At 41.3% G+C, this 17,861-nt stretch overlaps 1 protein-coding gene across 2 annotated transcripts in view; it reads right to left on the reverse strand.

Annotated features, from left to right (window-relative positions):
• Positions 1-16,996, reverse strand: part of CFAP54 (cilia and flagella associated protein 54) — a 297,839-nt gene extending 280,843 nt beyond the window's left edge. For both annotated transcript variants that reach the window (XM_065887671.1, XM_065887669.1), the window contains exons 1-4: positions 16,668-16,996; positions 7,892-7,997; positions 4,714-4,857; positions 588-759 (exon numbers count right to left, since the gene is read on the reverse strand). In XM_065887671.1, coding sequence (XP_065743743.1) covers positions 588-759; positions 4,714-4,857; positions 7,892-7,997; positions 16,668-16,996 — 751 coding nt within the window. The remainder of the gene's footprint in view (positions 1-587; positions 760-4,713; positions 4,858-7,891; positions 7,998-16,667) is intronic.
• Between the last annotated feature and the right edge of the window lie 865 nt (positions 16,997-17,861).

Consider the following 17,861-nt stretch of genomic DNA (forward strand, 5'->3'; position numbering starts at 1 on the left):
TGTGAAACTGATTATCCCCACAGCCTCTGACCCTCCCTTGAGCAGAAAACCCACAGACACGCTGTATAAGTCCCTGCTCATAAGGACAAACTGAAATATAATAAAAATGTTAAAAAGCCCGCAAGTATCCTATTAGGAAATAACATCTTTATTAAATTGCTTTATAATGGTGTGTTAGTTTCTGCTTTATAACAAAGTGAATCAGTTATACATATACATATGTCCCCATATCTCTTCCCTCTTGCGTCTGCCTCCCCCCTCCCACCCTCCCTATCCCACCCCTCTAGATGGTCACAAAGCACCGAGCTGATCTCCCTGTGCTATGCAGCTGCTTCCCACTAGCTATCTATTTTACGTTTGGTAGTGTATATATGTCCATGCCACTCTCTCACTTTGTCCCAGCTTACCCTTCCCCCTCCCCATATCCTCAAGTCCATTCTCTAGTAGGTCTGCATCTTTATTCCCGTCTTGCCCCTAAGAGGAAATGAACATGTTTTAAATCACAAGGTAATCAAGTCACCGTCAAACTTAGTATTTAAATACCTTTCTGAAAGACACAATGAAAAATAAAAGACACTGACATATACCATTGAATATAATCCAGCAAAGTTGCTCCTGTGGCAAAGCCACCTGCATGATGAGCCTTAAGGAGGACAAGATGTGCAGACACTGGGCCACAGATTCTTTATTCTGCAGGTTCACGTCACTGTCACAGACCAGCTGGTAGTTGCAAATATTTCTGCCACTTAAAGCATGAAACTGAAACACATGAGGAAAAGAGAAAGAATATAAATAACGTTTATGCAACTTAGGAAAGCACTTCTTAAAGTGTACAAAACTAAATGGACATGATTCTTCTTAATTGATTCAATAAATTAGTAGAGGTCAATAGACTGAATGTTTGTGTCCTCCCAAAATTTATATGTTGCAACCTCGCCGTCTGTCATATGGGGACACAGGGGGAATCAGGCCCTTATCAGACACTGAATTTTCCAGCACCCTGATCATGCATTTCCCAGTCTCCAGAACTGTGAGCAATAAATGTTGTTTAAGCCATCCAATCTCTGGATTTTTGTTACAGCAGCCTTATTGGACTAACATATGGAAAGAAACATGGTAAAATAGGTTTCTTCAAAGCATTCATTTAGTTAAGATCATCTTTCCTTAGTCAAAAAAATTTTCAAGAGCAAAAAAAAAGTACAAAATTCTACTTCCAAGAATATAGAATTGAATCAATTTTTGTAAAGCCCCACAATGGCATGTTAACATATTAATTCAGATGTAATTATTACCATTTACACAATTCCTTCAGCAAATGTTTGCTGACCACCTCTGTTTGCCACACGCTAAGCAACAGGGAGTCAAAGATGAGGAAGACAAGGCTCTTGACAGAGGGAAAAGTGTTCCAGGCACACACAGTGTTAGGAATGCTTGAGGTGCCTGCTGTGGTCACTGATTTGAAAGTCTTTTTTAAAGTTGGATGAGAAGGTTTAAGATAAATTAGGCTATAGAGGTGGTCCATGGTCAGGACATGGAGAGCTTCCACACCATTGCAAGGAATATGGACTACGGCAAAAGGGCAAATCCAAAGAGCAATGGAGTACGATTATTTGATTTACACTTTAGAAATTAATTCTGACAAAAGTGTGAAAGATGCAAAGCAGATGGAGGACAAAGCTACATGCAGGAGCTAGGAGAGATCAAAGGCCTGTGAGGTTGTCCTGAGAAACCATAATTCAAGAAGAGTCATGTACCACAATGTTCATTGCAGCTCTATTTACAACAGCCAGGACATGGAAGCAACCTAAGTGTCCACTGACAGATGAATGGATAAAGAAGATGTGGCACATATATACAATGGAATATTACTCAGCCATAAAAAGAAACTAAATTATTTGTAGTATGGTGGATGGACCTAGAGACTGTCATACAGAGTGAAGTAAGTCAGAAAGAGACAAACAAATACCATATGGTAACACATATACATGGAATCTAAAAAAAAAAAATGTTCTGAAGAACCTAGGGGCAGGACAAGAATAAAGATGCAGACGTAGAGAATGGACTTGAGGACACGGAAGGGGGAAGGGTAAGCTGGGACGAAGTGAGAGAGTGGCATGGATATATATACACTACCTAATGTGAAATAGATAGCTAGTGGGAAGTAGCCACATAGCATAGGGAGATCAGCTCGGTGCTTTGCGTCCACCTAGAGGGGTGGGACAGGGAGGGTGAGGCAGACACAAGAGGGAAGAGATATGGGAATATATGTTTATGTATAGCTGATTCACTTTATTATACAGCAGAAACTAACACACCATTGTAAAGCAATTATACTCCAATAAAGATGTTAAAAAAAAAAAAAAGAAGTGGGAGGTAAAAGAGCAGAGTGGTCTGCAACAGTTTCCTGCTTGGGTTACTGGCTGGAGCCAATTATGGAAGAAAAAAAGATGAGTTCAGTTTTGGACACGACGAGTGTGAGATCTTTATGATGTTAACTGGATAGAGTTCAGAAGAGAGATTTTGGCTAGAGAATCATCAGTACTACTGGGAGTGGAGAGTCTTGGTAACACAAATGAGCCTTACTCTACCAGGCAGACTTCGTGCTTGTATACATGTAAGCTATTTCTAGCCACCATGTAGTTGGATTCACAGCTAGGGAGGCTGAGTGGAAATGGAAGCAGAATAATTCAACAGTGTCAGAGAGAGATACGGAAGCCTGGGTCAGGGTGATACAGGAGGGGCCTTAAAAATTCAAACTTTTCATTCAGCACTCTTCCCAATGGGGCACTGAGATATTACAGTGTATAAGAAATATGGATTTGGTCATTCAGTTGGCCAAAATATATTTCTCATACGTATCTGGTCTTCATCCACAGTTCCTAGCTCTCCGAAAACCCTTGGAATTTCCTAAGTGTTAAGAGTGACAAAGATACGTTCTGCTGTGTTCATGAGGTACTTTTGTAAAGTGCCTAAGGATGGAGGTTAGCTGCCTGTGGAGCCAACCATGTGATTAGAGGTTTAGCACTTTCAGTCCCAGCCCCTGACCTCCAGGGAAGGGGGGAGGGGCTGGAAGTTGAATCTATCACCAATGGCCAATGATTCAATCAATCATGCCTATGCTATGAATTCGTCCATAAAAACCCAAAAGGATGGGGCTTGGGAAGCTTCCAGGGTGATGAACAGGTGGAGGTGCTGGGAGAGTGGTGTGTCTGCAGAGACCACTGAAGCCCCGCACCCTTTCCCCACGCCTTGCTCTATGTATCTCTTCCCTCTGGCTGTTGCTGAGTTATATTATATCCTTTTATAATAAACCTGTAATCTAGTAAGTAAAATGTTTCCACGAGTTCTGTGAACCACTGCAGCAAATTATCCGGCCCAAGGAGGGGGTCGCGGGAACCTCTGATTTATAGCCAGTCAGTCAGAATTACAGGTAATGACCTGAGCTTGCAACTGGCATCTGAAGTGGGAGGGGGCGGTTTTGTAAGACTGATCCCTTAACCTGTGGGATCTGACACTGTCTCTGGGTAGATAGTCAGAATAGAGTTGAACTGTAGGACATTCACCTGGTGTCCCAAGAATTATTTGTTGGTATCAGGATGCCCACCCGTCCCCGCCATACAATTTAAGCACCCACTCACATTGCACAGTGTCCTCATTCACACACCTACGTCACAGGCAAACTGAATGTGCCTTCAAAGATGCTTGATCTTTTCTGCTTATTAAACCACATGTTGTTTCCAAGGCCTAGAATAATCATTAAATTTGGAATAACAGGGCTTCCCTGGTGGCGCAGTGGTTGAGAGTCCGCCTGCCGATGCAGGGGATGCGGGTTTGTGCCCCGGTCCAGGAAGATCCCACATGCCGCGGAGCGGCTGGGCCCGTGAGCCATGGCCGCTGAGCCTGCACGTCCGGAGCCTGGGCTCGGCAACGGGAGAGGCCACAACAGTGAGGGGCCCGCGTATCGCAACAAAAATAAATAAACAAATAAGTAAAATAAATTTGGAATAACATAGCCTTGCAGTCAGACTGATTAGGGTTCAAACACCAGCTCTGCCCACTGCTTTAAGAGGGCTGGATTTCTCACGCTCCAATAAGCCTCAGTTTCTTCATCTGTAAAAGAGGCATAATAGTACCCGTCTCTTAGGACTGCAATGAGGCTGCAAGATAACAATTCATATGATGCATTTAGAAGACTACCTAGCACATGGTAACTGCTCTACCAGTGACTCATTGGTAGCAATCAACATAATAATACTGGTATAGTAGAAAAAAGCATAAAATTTCTTTTGTATCCAAAGATCTGTTTCCTCTCCAGAGCCACTACTTATTATACTGTGTGATTAGCTTTTGTTTTCTCTCTTGTACAATAGGGATAATAACAGTATCTAACTCATAGAGTTATTGTGAGGATCCAATGTTTTCTAAAGTACTTTGTAGACTAAAAGCATTCTACCAATACTAGTTATAATAATAATAATAAATACTGTCTCCTGGATGAATAAGTGATTATAGTGACACAATCTCCAAAGCATCTTTACAAAATTTAATAAGTGCACTTTCTCATCCAGCACAGAAAATATTTATTAAGTAACTTACAGCACACAAGTAAATACCATGCTAAGCAAATGAAAGACATTTAGAAGCTGTCAAGTAAAGGACAGACTATTGCATAATCATAAATGGTAGCTATTTTAGCTACTGCTTTCATCTTACCGTATGCACAGCACTTTTGTCTTCAAAGCCTTTTGGAAAAAAGACGCTTTTGAATTGGTTCACATCTGCTTTATTCTCGTCAAAGTTGATGCTGAACTGCTGAAGATATCTCCCATAGCACTGTAAAAGGGCCAATTTATATTCCTGAAATAAAAAGAGGACTTGATGAAGGTTTCAAAATATCCTTTTGCTTATCATTATTAAAATTAGGTAACGTTCATATTATTCTTAATAGTGTCAATGTTGATTATTACTATTACTGCTATTACTATCACCATGACACCATTATCACTGCTATTTCCAAACTTAACATTGTGCTTGGCAACGCGTGTGCATTATTTCATTTAATTCTCCTCACAACAAGCCAATTATGAGATGAGACCATCATGACCTCAAAGATGGGAATATTCACCAGGGCACTGTGTGTGGTAATAACCTGGATATACTCAAAAACCAAAGGTTTAACCTCAACAGATCATGGTAACCCACAAACTCAGTGAGAGAGGTAGAGGAGTTGTATAACCAGCCCTGCTTCTCTGATACTTCCTAAGCTCCAAAAAAGAAAGAATGAGTAGGAGAGGGCAGAAAGGGAGGGACAAAAGGGGAAGGAGGGAGAAAAGAAGGGAGGGAGAAAAAAGGAAGGAAGGAAAGAAAGGAGAAGAGAAAAATGCAGGGGATGAGCTGGCTCATCTGTCGACGGTCTCTTAAATTATATCAGGATGAATCAAAGAAGTCTAAGCTGCTATGATTCTTGTTAGTTCTAATTCATGCTTACATTCCAATTACAAAGTCAGATGCCTCATTTCTGAAGCCCACGGGGCACAGTTGACCTGGAGAGTTTCAGGGCGGTGGATGTGAGCAGGGTTTTACATATGACTCAGCTGCAACCCTTTCTCTGCTTCCTCCCCTGCAACTGTGTTTCCAGGAAAAGCTGCTGCCCTGGGTGTGAACTGCCTATTGGGTGACCTCGCCCCTCAGGAGGCACCACAGTCAAATGCTGTTTTGTTTCTATTTCTATTGACTTGTTTGTTACTTGCTCACTGATTAATTCTGAATCTTTTCGCTCTAACTTGATTCACATAATGAATTCAAATCTAGGTTCAAAACAAGCGTGGTCCAACAAGAGGAGTTCTACTGTAACTAAAATAAAACGAGATTCTAGAAACAAAAGTAACCACACAAGTTTGTTTCCAGGATTACAAATACCTTTACCGGCCCACTTTCCCATCACTGAAAAGTAGTTAAAACCTTTTCTTTGTTCCTCTAAGTAAATTTGTAAATATCTTACCTGAAATATTCTGAATCCTTAGCCACTATCCAACATCAACTTGCTTTATCAACCTGTAAAATGCTCCTTCTTCTTCCCTCCACCCACCTGGATACTCCTCAAACCACCCCAAACTGGGCTGTGTATCACCAGCTTCTTATTATGTTGAGAAGAAGCATAAAAAATAGGGGGGGCACGCCTCTAATTCTGGTCAAAACTATTATTCCACTTCACATGAATGTAGCTTACAAGTTGGATCTCACCTGGGGCTTTTTTCTGTGGTTTTCCAAATTCCATATGGTCCAATTACATGGAGCTAAGATGATTCTCTAATTTCGGCAGCAGAAAATATACCTTAGTGCTTCCTTATGAAAGTTCCTCCACATCTTAGCCTCTATTTGGTAACTTTCCCTCCCAGACCAAAAAGATTCAAGTCCAGAAAATAGAATGGAGGAGGGAAATGAAGCTGAGAAACTGTAGATTGAGGAGACTTGAAACTGCCCCCACGGAGTTAACAGAAGCTCATGACAAATAGAAATTCGTAAGCTTGTCTTACAGAACAGATAAGGGAACGGCTTGGAAAGGAAGGAAAGAAAGAAATTTGTGAACTACCTACACTGATTAAGCCCGCTGTAGTTTTGTTTTGTTTTTCCCTCTTTCTGTTTTCCTCTCTTAAATTACATAACTTCCCAGCTTCACTCAGCTCAGCCGTGTCACAGGAACTTGAAGTCAGCTCTTGCCCACGGCAAGCCGGCTGGGGCTGGTTGGGACCACCGACCCTAAAACTGGGCCTGCGCAGGTGTCCCTTGAATGGCCTTTTGACGTCAGAGGCTGGAAAACTCCGCCCTCCGGTCCTGCTAAACGCCTCCATTTTGAATACACAGAAGCACGTAGCGCAGATGCACCTGCGCAGAACACCGACTACCTCACCATTTTCCCTACCGGCAGTCATCTTTCCCCGTGCCTAAAACCACTCTGCTTATATCTCGTAAATATCCCAACTCCCTCGCCTTAGGGGAGGCGGATCTGAGACTCGTTCTTCTTCGCTTGGCTGCCTTGTGAATAAACTCTGCTGCAAACCTCAGCGGCTCAGCATTTGGCTCTCTCTGCATGGGGAAAATGGACCTGGCTCGATAACAAACTGAATACTGCTGGTGTCTGGCGTAAAATCACTTTGTATAAAATAACTCTTGGTCCAAGGATCCCACGTGTGCCAAAGGCTCATATTTAATTTGAAATAATTTGGGCCTGTGCCAGACCTTAGGGGGAAAATTTACATTTTCGTTCACTGAAAACCCAGCCATGGTGTGGTCTTACCAAACTAAGTCCATGAATCCACAGCAAGCCAATACTTCCGCATTGATATAGAACTAGAAAAAGGGCACAAACTCGGTTGGAATACAACACTGAGCAAGAAACAGGGTATGTATGGAATGACCGCTGTAATTACTGATACGTACAGCAAAATGTAAAGGAGCTGAAAGTCATTAAAACAAGGCACCCGGAAGCAAGCAACATAGCAGCAAGACCAGGAGCGCTGAGAGCTGTCTGCTGGGCAAGGCCAGCCATGTGAAAAACAACAGGAAGTGGTGTCTGGGCTCCTTTGTGTAAGGTAGGAACATGATGACTCAGCATTTCCTGTCGGGCGCCTACCACACCCTCTGTTAACTAGGGGCTGTGCTTATGCTCCGCCAACCATCTTTCTGTTCTGGAATCTCTCAGCTCTGGAGAATCCCAACCACAAAATTTTAGAGTGAACACTGGTTACTGTGCCTCATTAAAATTTGTATGTATTCCCTTATATATTTCTAAGAAAAAAAATCAAATCATGTAAAATAGGAATGGTATCAAAAGGATAATAATTAGCCAAATGAGTTTCACTTGGGCTCTTTCTACTCCGGAGGTACTTACTTTCATTTCACAAAGTCTATCTCCAACCTTCAGAAGCTTTTCGTTGTAATAGGCAGCTGGCAGCCGGGGGGCGTATTTTGTCCAGATATTAAACAAAGAGGTGGCACTGTAAAAATTATAAAGTAAAATGATATCCTCAAAGTCAGCAGGAAACCTAAATTAGCAATCAATCCTTAAAAGCTTACCTTGTGCTCTTTTTTTTTAGGTATTCAGGTGGGATTTTTTATAAATTTATTTATTTTGGGTGCGTTGGGTCTTCCTTGCTTAGCACAGGCTTTCTCTAGTTGCGGCGAGCAGGGATTGGGGGCTGCTCTTCGTTGTGGTGCGTGGGCTTCTCATTGCAGTGGCTTCTCGTTGTGGAGCAGGGGCTCTAGGCGCCCGGGCTTCAATAGTTGTGGCATGCAGGCTCAGTAGTTGTGGTTCGTGGGCTCTAGAGCGCAGGCTCAGTAGTTGTGGTGCACAGGCTTAGTTGCTCCGCGGCATGTGGGATCTTCCCAGACCACGGCTTGAACCCATGTACCCTGCATTGGCAGGCGGATTCTTAACCACTGTGCCACCAGGGAAGTCCATGGTCTTTTTAATGTGCTTTATTGTTAATGTCTAATTATCGATAAACGTAATTATGGTTAAAAGTATTGTTTCCTTTATACCAAGCACTGATAGTTCTTTATATGCATTTTTAATGATTTTATTTTTTTAATTTTACTATTTTTTATTGGGGTATAGTTTATTTATAATATTATGTAAGTTTTAGATGTACAACATAGTGATTCACAATTTTTAAAGGCTATACTCCATTTATAGTTATTATCAAATATTGACTATATTTCCTGTGCTCTACAATATATCCTTGTAGCTTATTTATTTTATACATAGTAGTTTGTACCTCTTAATCCCCTACCTCCATCTTTTCCCTCCCCGCTTCTAGAACAAACCACTAGTTTGTTCTCTATGTCTGGGAGTCTGTTTCTTTTTTGTTGTATTCACTAGTTTGTTGTATTTTTTAGATTCCACATATAAGTGATATCATACAGTATTCGTCATTCTCTGTCTGACTTCTTTCACCTGGCATAATGCCCTCCAAGTCTATCCATGTTGTTGCAAATGGCAAGATTTTATTCTTTGTTATGGCTGAGTAATATTCCATTGTGTGTGTGCGTGCATGTGTGTGTGTGTGTATCACATCTTCTTTATCCATTCATCTGTTGAAGGACACAGGTTGTTTCCATATCTTAGCTATTATAAATACTGCTGCTATGAACATTGGGACTATACTCTTTGTATGCATTTTTTTTAATTGACTTTATTTTTTAGAGTAGTTCTAACTCCACAGAAAAACTGAGCAGAAAGTATAGAGATTCCCTGTATACCCCCATCTCCTGCACGGGCACAGCCTCCTACATTATCAACATAACCCACCAAAGTGGTACATTTGTTACAATTAATGAACCTACACTGACACATCATTATCACCCACTGTCCATAGTTTACATTAGTGTATATCCTTGGTGTTGTCCATTCTATGGGTTTGGACAAATGTATAATGACACGTATCCACCATTGTATCATACAGAGTAGTTTCACTGCCCTAAAAATCGTCTGTGCTCTGCCTGTTCATCACTCCCTCCCCACTAACCCCAGGCAACCATTGAACTTTTTTACTCTCTCCATAGTTTTGCCTTTTTCAAAATGTCATATAGTTGGAATCATATATATGTAGCATTTTCCGATTGGCTTCTTTCACTTAGTAATCTGCATGTAAGATTCACCCATGTTTTTTCCGTGGCCTGATAGCTCATTTTCTTTTAGCATTGAATAATATTCCATTGTCTGTATATACCACAGTTTATCAGTTTACTTACTGAGAGACATCTTGTTTGCATCCAAGTCTTAGCAATTTGAGTAAAGCTGCTATTAACATCCATGTGCAGATTTTCATATGGACATAAGTTTTCAGCTCCTTTGGGTAAATACCAAGGATCACAACTGCTGGATTATATGGTAAGAGTGTGTTCAGTTTTGTAAGAAAACATCAAGCTGTCTTCAAAAGTGGCTGTACCTCTTTGCATTTCCACCAGCAGTGAATGAGAATTTTCCTATTGACCCACATCCTTGTCAGCATTGTTCTGGATTTTGGTCATTCTAATAGGTGTGTAGTGGTATCTCATTGTTTTAACTTGCATCTTTCTGATAACATATGATTTAGAGCATCTTTTCATATATGTATTTGCCATTTGTGTATCTTCCTTGGGTAGATGTCTGTTAAGGTTTTTGGCTCGTTTTTTAAATCAGGTTGTTTGTTTTCCTAATGCTGAGTTTCTAGAGTTCTATGTATATTTTGGATAGTAGTCCTATCAGATATGTCTTTTGCAAGTATTTTCTCCCAGTCTGTGGCTTGGCTTTCATTCGCTTGACAGTGTCTTTCACAGGGCAGAAAATTTTAATTTTAATGAAGTCCATTTTATCACTTCTTTCTTTCATGGATCGTGCCTTTGGTGTTGTATCTTAAAAGTCATTGCCAAACCCACGGTCATCTAGATTTCTCCTACATTATCTTCTAGGAGTTTTACAGCATTGCATTTTACATTTAGGTTTGTGATCCATTTTGAGTTAATTTTGGGGAAGGGTGTAAAAGTCTGTGTCTAGATTCAATTTTTCACATGTGCATGTCCAGTTGTTCCAGCACTATTGTTAAAAAGATTGTCTTTGCTCCATTGTATTGCCATTACTCCTTTGTGAAAGACCAGTTGACTATATTTATGTCAGTCTGGGCTCTTTATTCTGTGCTTTTGATCTATTTGTCCATTCTTTTGTCATACCACGCTGTCTTGGTTAGTGTAGCTTTATAGTAAGTCTTGAAGTCAGGTAGTGTCAGTCCTCCAACTTTGTTCTTCTTCAGTATTGTTTTGCCTATTCTGGGTCTTTTGCCAACATGAATATTTTTCATTTCATTTTCATAACAACTGAGATGGGTAATATTAGTATCCAAAATATACAGTTGATGAAACTGAGGCAGGGTGCATCTATGCTCGTAGCCAGTATATTACTGGGCCTTCCAGTCCTCTGGAATATGAACTCCCTGAGGGCAAGGACCTCATGTATATTATTCATTGCCCAGCCCCCAAGAGTAGTGAATGTCTAGTATATGTCAGTACTCAATACATACTTGTTGAAAGAATGAATGAATGAATATAAACGACTAGGGAAAATAATTCCTTGTTCTTATTTTTTTTGCTTTTCTATAGAGAGTTCCAGGGTTCAAATACCTGGTCAGTTTAGGGCTATGCTTCCTACATGGTTTCTGATCAGAATTCAAAGGGTAGCAGATCACTGCCTGTTTTGTTCACTCATTTAGTTAATATTTACTCCTTCCCCCTCTCTCTCGGAAATTATTAATGCTTCTAGGAAAAATCCAAATTTCTCTCAGCAGTCGTCCAATCCTATCTCATAAATTTCTAGAAAAGAATGGTGTTATGGACTGAATGTGTGCGTCCCCTCAAAATTCATATGTTGAAGCCCTAATCCACAGTGTAGCTGTATTTGGAGAGGGAGACTCTAAGGAAGTAATTAAGGTTAAATGAGGTCATAAGGGTGGGGCCCTAGTCCACTGGGATTAATCCATTCTAAAAAGAGACACCAGAGAGCTTGTTCTCTCTCTCTCTCTCTCTCTCTCTCTCTCCCCCCCCCAACTCTGTCTCTCTAACCGCCTCCCCCCCACAGCCCCGTCTCTGCCTTTCTGTGCTTGCACAGAGGAAAGGCTATATGAGAACAAAGTGGACATCTGCAAGCCAGGAAGAGAGCTCTCACCAGAAACTGATTCTGCCAGACCCTTGTCTGGGACTTTTAGCCTCCAGATCTGTGAGAAAACAAATTTCTGTTGCTTAAGCCACCCAGTCTATGGTATTTTGTTATGGCAGCCCAAAATGACTAATTAGTAATTTCTAGTTAGTAATTAGTAGCCCAAGCTGACTAATACAGGCAGGAAGCTAAACTTAAGGACTGAAGATGGCTCTAGTATCAATATTTACCATGTACATGTTGAGGTATTAATGGAACAACCTCAACAAAAACATGTCAATTAATTCATTCAGGTAATTAAATGATAATGACTGAGTGACAAGGGAAGAGGGGGTACAGGGTACTCCTACCTTCATGGACTGATTAATAATATTTAGGGGTAGGAAAATATATACATGTACCATGTAGTAAATAACCATGCCAAATAAAGAGTGTGGCAAATACAGCCCATAGAAGTTTAAAAAGGTACATGTGTTTTGCTTTGTTTGTTTGTTTGTTTTACCCTTTTCATATTCATTTGCTGCTTCATGAAATGCTATAGTATTAGAATAAATATAATGAATCCAAGAAATTCACCAAGTCTTGATAGAATTCTTAAATTATGTAGATGAAAGAGTTAATTCTTCCAAACCTTACAGATGAGATAATGATGAGTAGGTTTGTTACTCATAAAAGAAAAATACCAGCTTCGTTAAATCAATCAAGGTTATATAATAGAATTTTTTTTTTAAGTGTACCATAAGTTCAAGTTAAGACTGCTCATTGGGAATGGCTTACATAATAATTAAATACGGAAAATATAATACATACTATGTAATGTACATCATTTAAGAAAAGAATGTTAATATATTTTGGTTTGCTATTTGCTTATAGTTGCTGTTGGATACTTAGAATTTTCTAAAACAAAAATCATAACTGTATAAACAGAATATCAAAGTTTTATGTGCTTATAACAAAAGCATACCTTTAAAATATATCACACTCTAAATTTAAGGACATTGCTAATATGATCAAAATCTATATTTTAGGGGCTTCCCTGGTGGTGCAGTGGTTGGGAGTCTGCCTGCCGATGCAGGGGACGCGGGCTCGTGCCCCAGTCCGGGAGGATCCCACATGCCATGGAGCGGCTGGGCCCGTGAGCCATGGCCGCTGGGCCTGTGCGTCTGGAGTCTGTGCTCCGCAGCAGGAGAGGCCACAACAGTGAGAGGCCCGTGTACCGCAAAAAAAAAAAAAAAAAAAAAAATCTATATTTTAGATAAAATGAATTTTTATGCTTACAGAAGTTCCTATAGTTATAAAAAGGAACAATTTTGGATTTTGAAAAATAACCATCTGTCAAATATGTTATAAAAGCAACTCCTACCTCCTGTACTCCTGACTGGTCTCCACATTGCCATCATTGCCCCATTTGGACAAAGTCACCAAAATATTTTAAAACAAAAATCACATAAGGTTACTTCTTTGCCAAAAACTAGGCAATGGTCTCCCGTTGCATTTGGAATAAATGCAGACTCTATAAATGGCCTCTAAAACCTTCCACAGCCCTACCTACTCCTCTAATCTCATCTCATACCACTGCACCCACACTCTCCACACTGTGCTAGACAGGCCTCTGTCCATTCCTCCAAAGGCCCTCGACTCTTTCCTGCCAAGATCGTCCCACATGCTTGTTCCCTCTGTTTATCCTCTCTCCTTGTTGGTTGACTGCCAGGCGCGGGCTTTCTCTAGTTGTGGCGAGTAGGGGCTACTCTTCATTGCGGTGCGAGGGCTTCTCATTGCGGTGGCTTCTCGTTGCAGAGCACAGGCTCAAGGTGCTCGGGCTTCAGCAGTTGTGGCATGCGGGCTCAGCAGTTGTGGCTTGTGGGCTTTAGAGCACAGGCTCAGTAGTTGTGGCACACGAGCTTAGTTGCTCCGTGGCATATGGGATCTTCCTGGACCAGGGCTCGAACCCATGTCCCCTGCATTGGCAGGCAGATTCTTAACCACTGCGCCACCAGGGAAGCCCTACTGCCAGCATCCTTCTAATCTCAGCTTAATGTCACCTCCCTCACCATTCCTTTGAAGGCAGGTCTCCACTGTGTTGCCGTTAAGCCTGTGCTCAAGTGTTATCTACTCCAACCACCTTATTGAAAATTGCAACCTCCTGTCTCCCACTCCATAACCCTTCCTCTCTTTTTCTCCCTAGCATTTATCATTTTCTAGGTCACCATAAAATTACTTCTTTTATATGTTTATTGTCTATTTACCCCTCTAGAATATAAGCACCAAGAGAGCAGGGATTTTTGTCTGGTTCATTGCTGTATCCCCAGCACTTAGTGTAATACCTGGCACATATAAGCTCTCAGTAGCTTCTTCATAGCCCTTGTTTGTGTGTTGACTTAGTGACTCATTAAAAGCCTATCTCCCTCTCTCTATGAGCACAGATTCCCATATCTATTTTGTTTATCACTGTATAACCCATGACTAGTGCAGGCCCTGGCATATAATAGGCACTCAATAAAAAATTATTCTGTAAATAAATCGCTAAATATGTGAGAGGTTAGATGGCAAAGGTCCATGTCAATCCTTAATGTTTGTGACTCTCTGTTTAAAGATGGGGCAGATACTGTACTTACCAGTTGACCCAGGTCTACAATTATTGAGAATGCAAGGATAATTCTTGAATTCTTTCAATGCCAAATATTCACTGAATGTTCACTATCTCCCAACCCTCAGGGTAGGTGTTAGAGCAATGAAAAAGAGGCTCATCGTCATCAGGGAGCTTACACATTCTAATCAGGGAGATAGACAGTACACAAGAAAAGAAATAAATACAAGTATAAATTGATGGGTGAACCTGCATTTGATATGAAAGGCCACTCTAAGGAGGTAACAACTGAGCTAAGACCTGAAAGAAGAGAAGGAGGCAGATATTTGAAAAGTTAAAAAAAGAACATTTCAGACAAAGGAGGCATCAAGTATAAAGTCCCTGGGGTGAGAAACAGAAGGATCTGTTTCCCTATGAAGTCCTGAGACAGAAGTGAGGGATGAGCTGAGATGAGAGAGGCAGGCAAGGCCAGAGCCTCAGACCCTGGAAGACACCAGAAGTAGTCTTAATTTTATTCTAAAAGCAAAGGGAAACAAAAGTCTAGATAGGGGAGTGGTTGATTTATTTATAAAGGTTACCCTGACTGCTATGTGAAGGATAGATTTGAGACTCAAGTAGCTGCAGGGAAAATTTGAGTTGGTGATGGTCTGAACTGGAATGTTGGTAGTGGAGATGGGAAGATAAACTGCTATCTAAGTCACCAAAACAGAAACATTTTCAATATAAATATATGTAGCTCAGCTACGTAATGTGCTTTCCTTAGTCAATTCTTGGTTCTCATCTTACTTGGCCCATCAGCATGATTTGCCACAGCTGATTGATCATTCCTTCCTTCTTAAAACACTTTCTCTTCTTGGCTTCCAGTACACCACACACTTACTGGTTTTCCTCTACCTCTTTAGCCACCCCTTCTCAGTCTCTGCCAGTTTCTTCTTATCTTCCCAACTTGTCAATGTTGGAGGGCCCCAGAGTTAAGTCCATGGACCCTCCTCTTCTCCATCTACGCTCACGCCCTTAGCTATTCCATCAAATGTCAAAGCTTAAATATCATCAACATGCTGATGAATCCCAGTGTACTTCTCCTCTGACCTCCAGACTCAAATGTCCAACTACCTACATATAACTCCACCTGGATGGTGAATTACATCTCAATCTTAATATATCTAAAAACTAAACTCTTCATCTCCCTCACTTCTGCCTGAAACCTGTCCTTCCCACAGTCACAATCCCACCCCAGGACCTTTACACTTGCCATTCTCCCTGTGTGGCCGACTCTTTCTACAGAAATCCTCATCACTTACTACCATAACATCTTCTCATCTTTCTCAAAGGTCACTTTTCCTGACTTTCCTTGACCATGCTCCCTGCCATCCCACTTTAAATTATAACACCCATCTGATATCCTCATCTTCCTCCCTGCTCTAGTTTTCTCCCTAGCATTTATCTCCTTGTAAAATAATTTCCTTACATATTGGTTTAGTGGCTGTCTGTAGTCACAAAAATACATGCTCCATGAGGCTATGAATTTGTATATCTATTAACTTGATGTTTTCCTAGTTCCTGGGATAGAACCTGATATTTAGGAGGTGCTCAATAAATATGTAGTTAAAAGCATGAATGAATAATAAACATAAGTTAAAACTATTTCTTCATATTAAATACATGGATGAAAAATATAAGATGAAGCTATTGGCTATTCTGGTATTCTTTGCCACTTGTCTACACTTCTGGCTGTTCAGTTTGCAGTGTGTTTTGACTGGGAAAGAAAGATGGTAACACAAACAGGAAAGAACCTTAAAAACAGGTAATCTGCAGTTCAAGATAACAACATGGTGATAGAATCCAAAAAAAGGCAAACGTGCAAAATGAGTCACAAAATCAAGAAAGTCACTGTGATCCTAGTAACAATATAAAAAGGAATAAAGTACAAATGTTCACAGAATGACATACTTCATGGCATCAAGAATTAACTTTTTCATGAACCTGAGCTACCTCAAAGTTATTCCTTTTCCTCCATATACAAAAGTGTACCCACAACATGGAAAGTTGTGAAAACTGTGAGTGAGCCAAAAATGTATTGGCATGGATTAGCAATTAGAAGACACTCAGAAACAGAAATGGCGAGTTATGAAACATTTCTTTGTTGATTTTTATTCTGACCCGAGCAGGAAGCCAAGATACATTTACCAGGAATTAAGGATTGTAATAGCGATGAGTCTCCACTTCTTAAACTTTGTTTATATCTCCAGGGCCCTTTGGCCAAGTTCTGAGTCCGCAACACTGACCCAGCCCCGGGACCACCACCTGCATCCTCAAAAGCATCACCTCCTTTGGCCCCGGGAGTTGCCCTTCTCCAGACAGCGCCCGCCCCAGAGCCCTGCCTCTGCTTACCAACGCCGGTGGAACTCATGCTCCTGTTCCTCCGTTGTAGCTAAAGCTGTCTTTCTCTTCATAAAGCCTAGCAACTCCTGGATCTCCTTCTCACAGGAGGCCAGGAGTGGGTTTTTAGCGTCCAGCGGCCCATAAAACACTGCGAGGGGCAACAAGTCCTCGCGGCAGGTCGAGCGAGGCAGTGGGCTGAGAGAGCTCGCCTTTGACTCCACGGGGAACTTTGAGATCGCAGTCGAGGTCGGGGGCGGGGTCGGCGGCGGTCCTGGCGGCGACACAGATGTGGGAGACACGTTGGATGGAGAGGTCGAACAGGTGCCTTGCGCCGCCATGTTGACCAGACCCGGGCCTGACCAAGGGTGTGTGTACACGTGGTTGCCTGGCGACGGTCTCGTGGCAACCAGGCATCCCACGCGCTCTCGGGAAAACACAGCGGCCCCTGGAGGGCAAAGGAAGAAAAAACCCGGTCCAGAAAGCAGTGTTGCTCCTGAGGTGCTTTTGCTCTCTGGCTCATCGCCGTATGAGATGAGAAAGGAGAGAAGGTTCTGGGCAGAGAGCGAATAGGAGTGCCAGAAACTTAGGATCACAAATCCAAACTATACTTTTTCCGTTTCGACCACTTAATAATGATGATCATTAATATGTGCCAGGCATTGTTCTAAGCATTTGGAACATAATCTCATTTACTTCGTTTAATCATCGTTATAGCTTTACAATTTAGGATATTATTAGTATCTCCATTTCACAGTTTAAGAAACCAGAGTTTAGGGAGGTTAGTCATTTGACCAAGGTCAGAGTAAACCGTAGGGTCAGGGACCGGGTCTCAGCCTTCTGACTCCCAAGCCTGTGCTCAAAATGAACAGGCTATGTTGACCATCCCCCAAGACTAAGCTTAACAGTCGAATTGAAATTAGGGTAATATTTGACAGCAGTTTAAGAATGAAGTGCATGCAACTGATCCATTCTGGTCGCTCTTTTTGGACCCTGAGGTCTGTAACTGCGGATGATTTTGGTGTTTAGTAGTTACAATTACTCTATGCTTATTCATTTGTATTTCAGCTTTATCCTAATTATCACTATATTCTAAATTCATGAGCATTTTACTCAGCCTTAACCTCTGGACATTAATGTGTACTAATGCTTGAAGTGGTAACTCTCTAAAGACTTTTGCATTTTAAACAGGGGTTTTAGGAGACT

This window comes from Phocoena phocoena, chromosome 11, assembly GCF_963924675.1.
Source record: "Phocoena phocoena chromosome 11, mPhoPho1.1, whole genome shotgun sequence".
In the NCBI taxonomy this organism is placed as follows: Eukaryota; Metazoa; Chordata; class Mammalia; order Artiodactyla; family Phocoenidae; genus Phocoena; species Phocoena phocoena.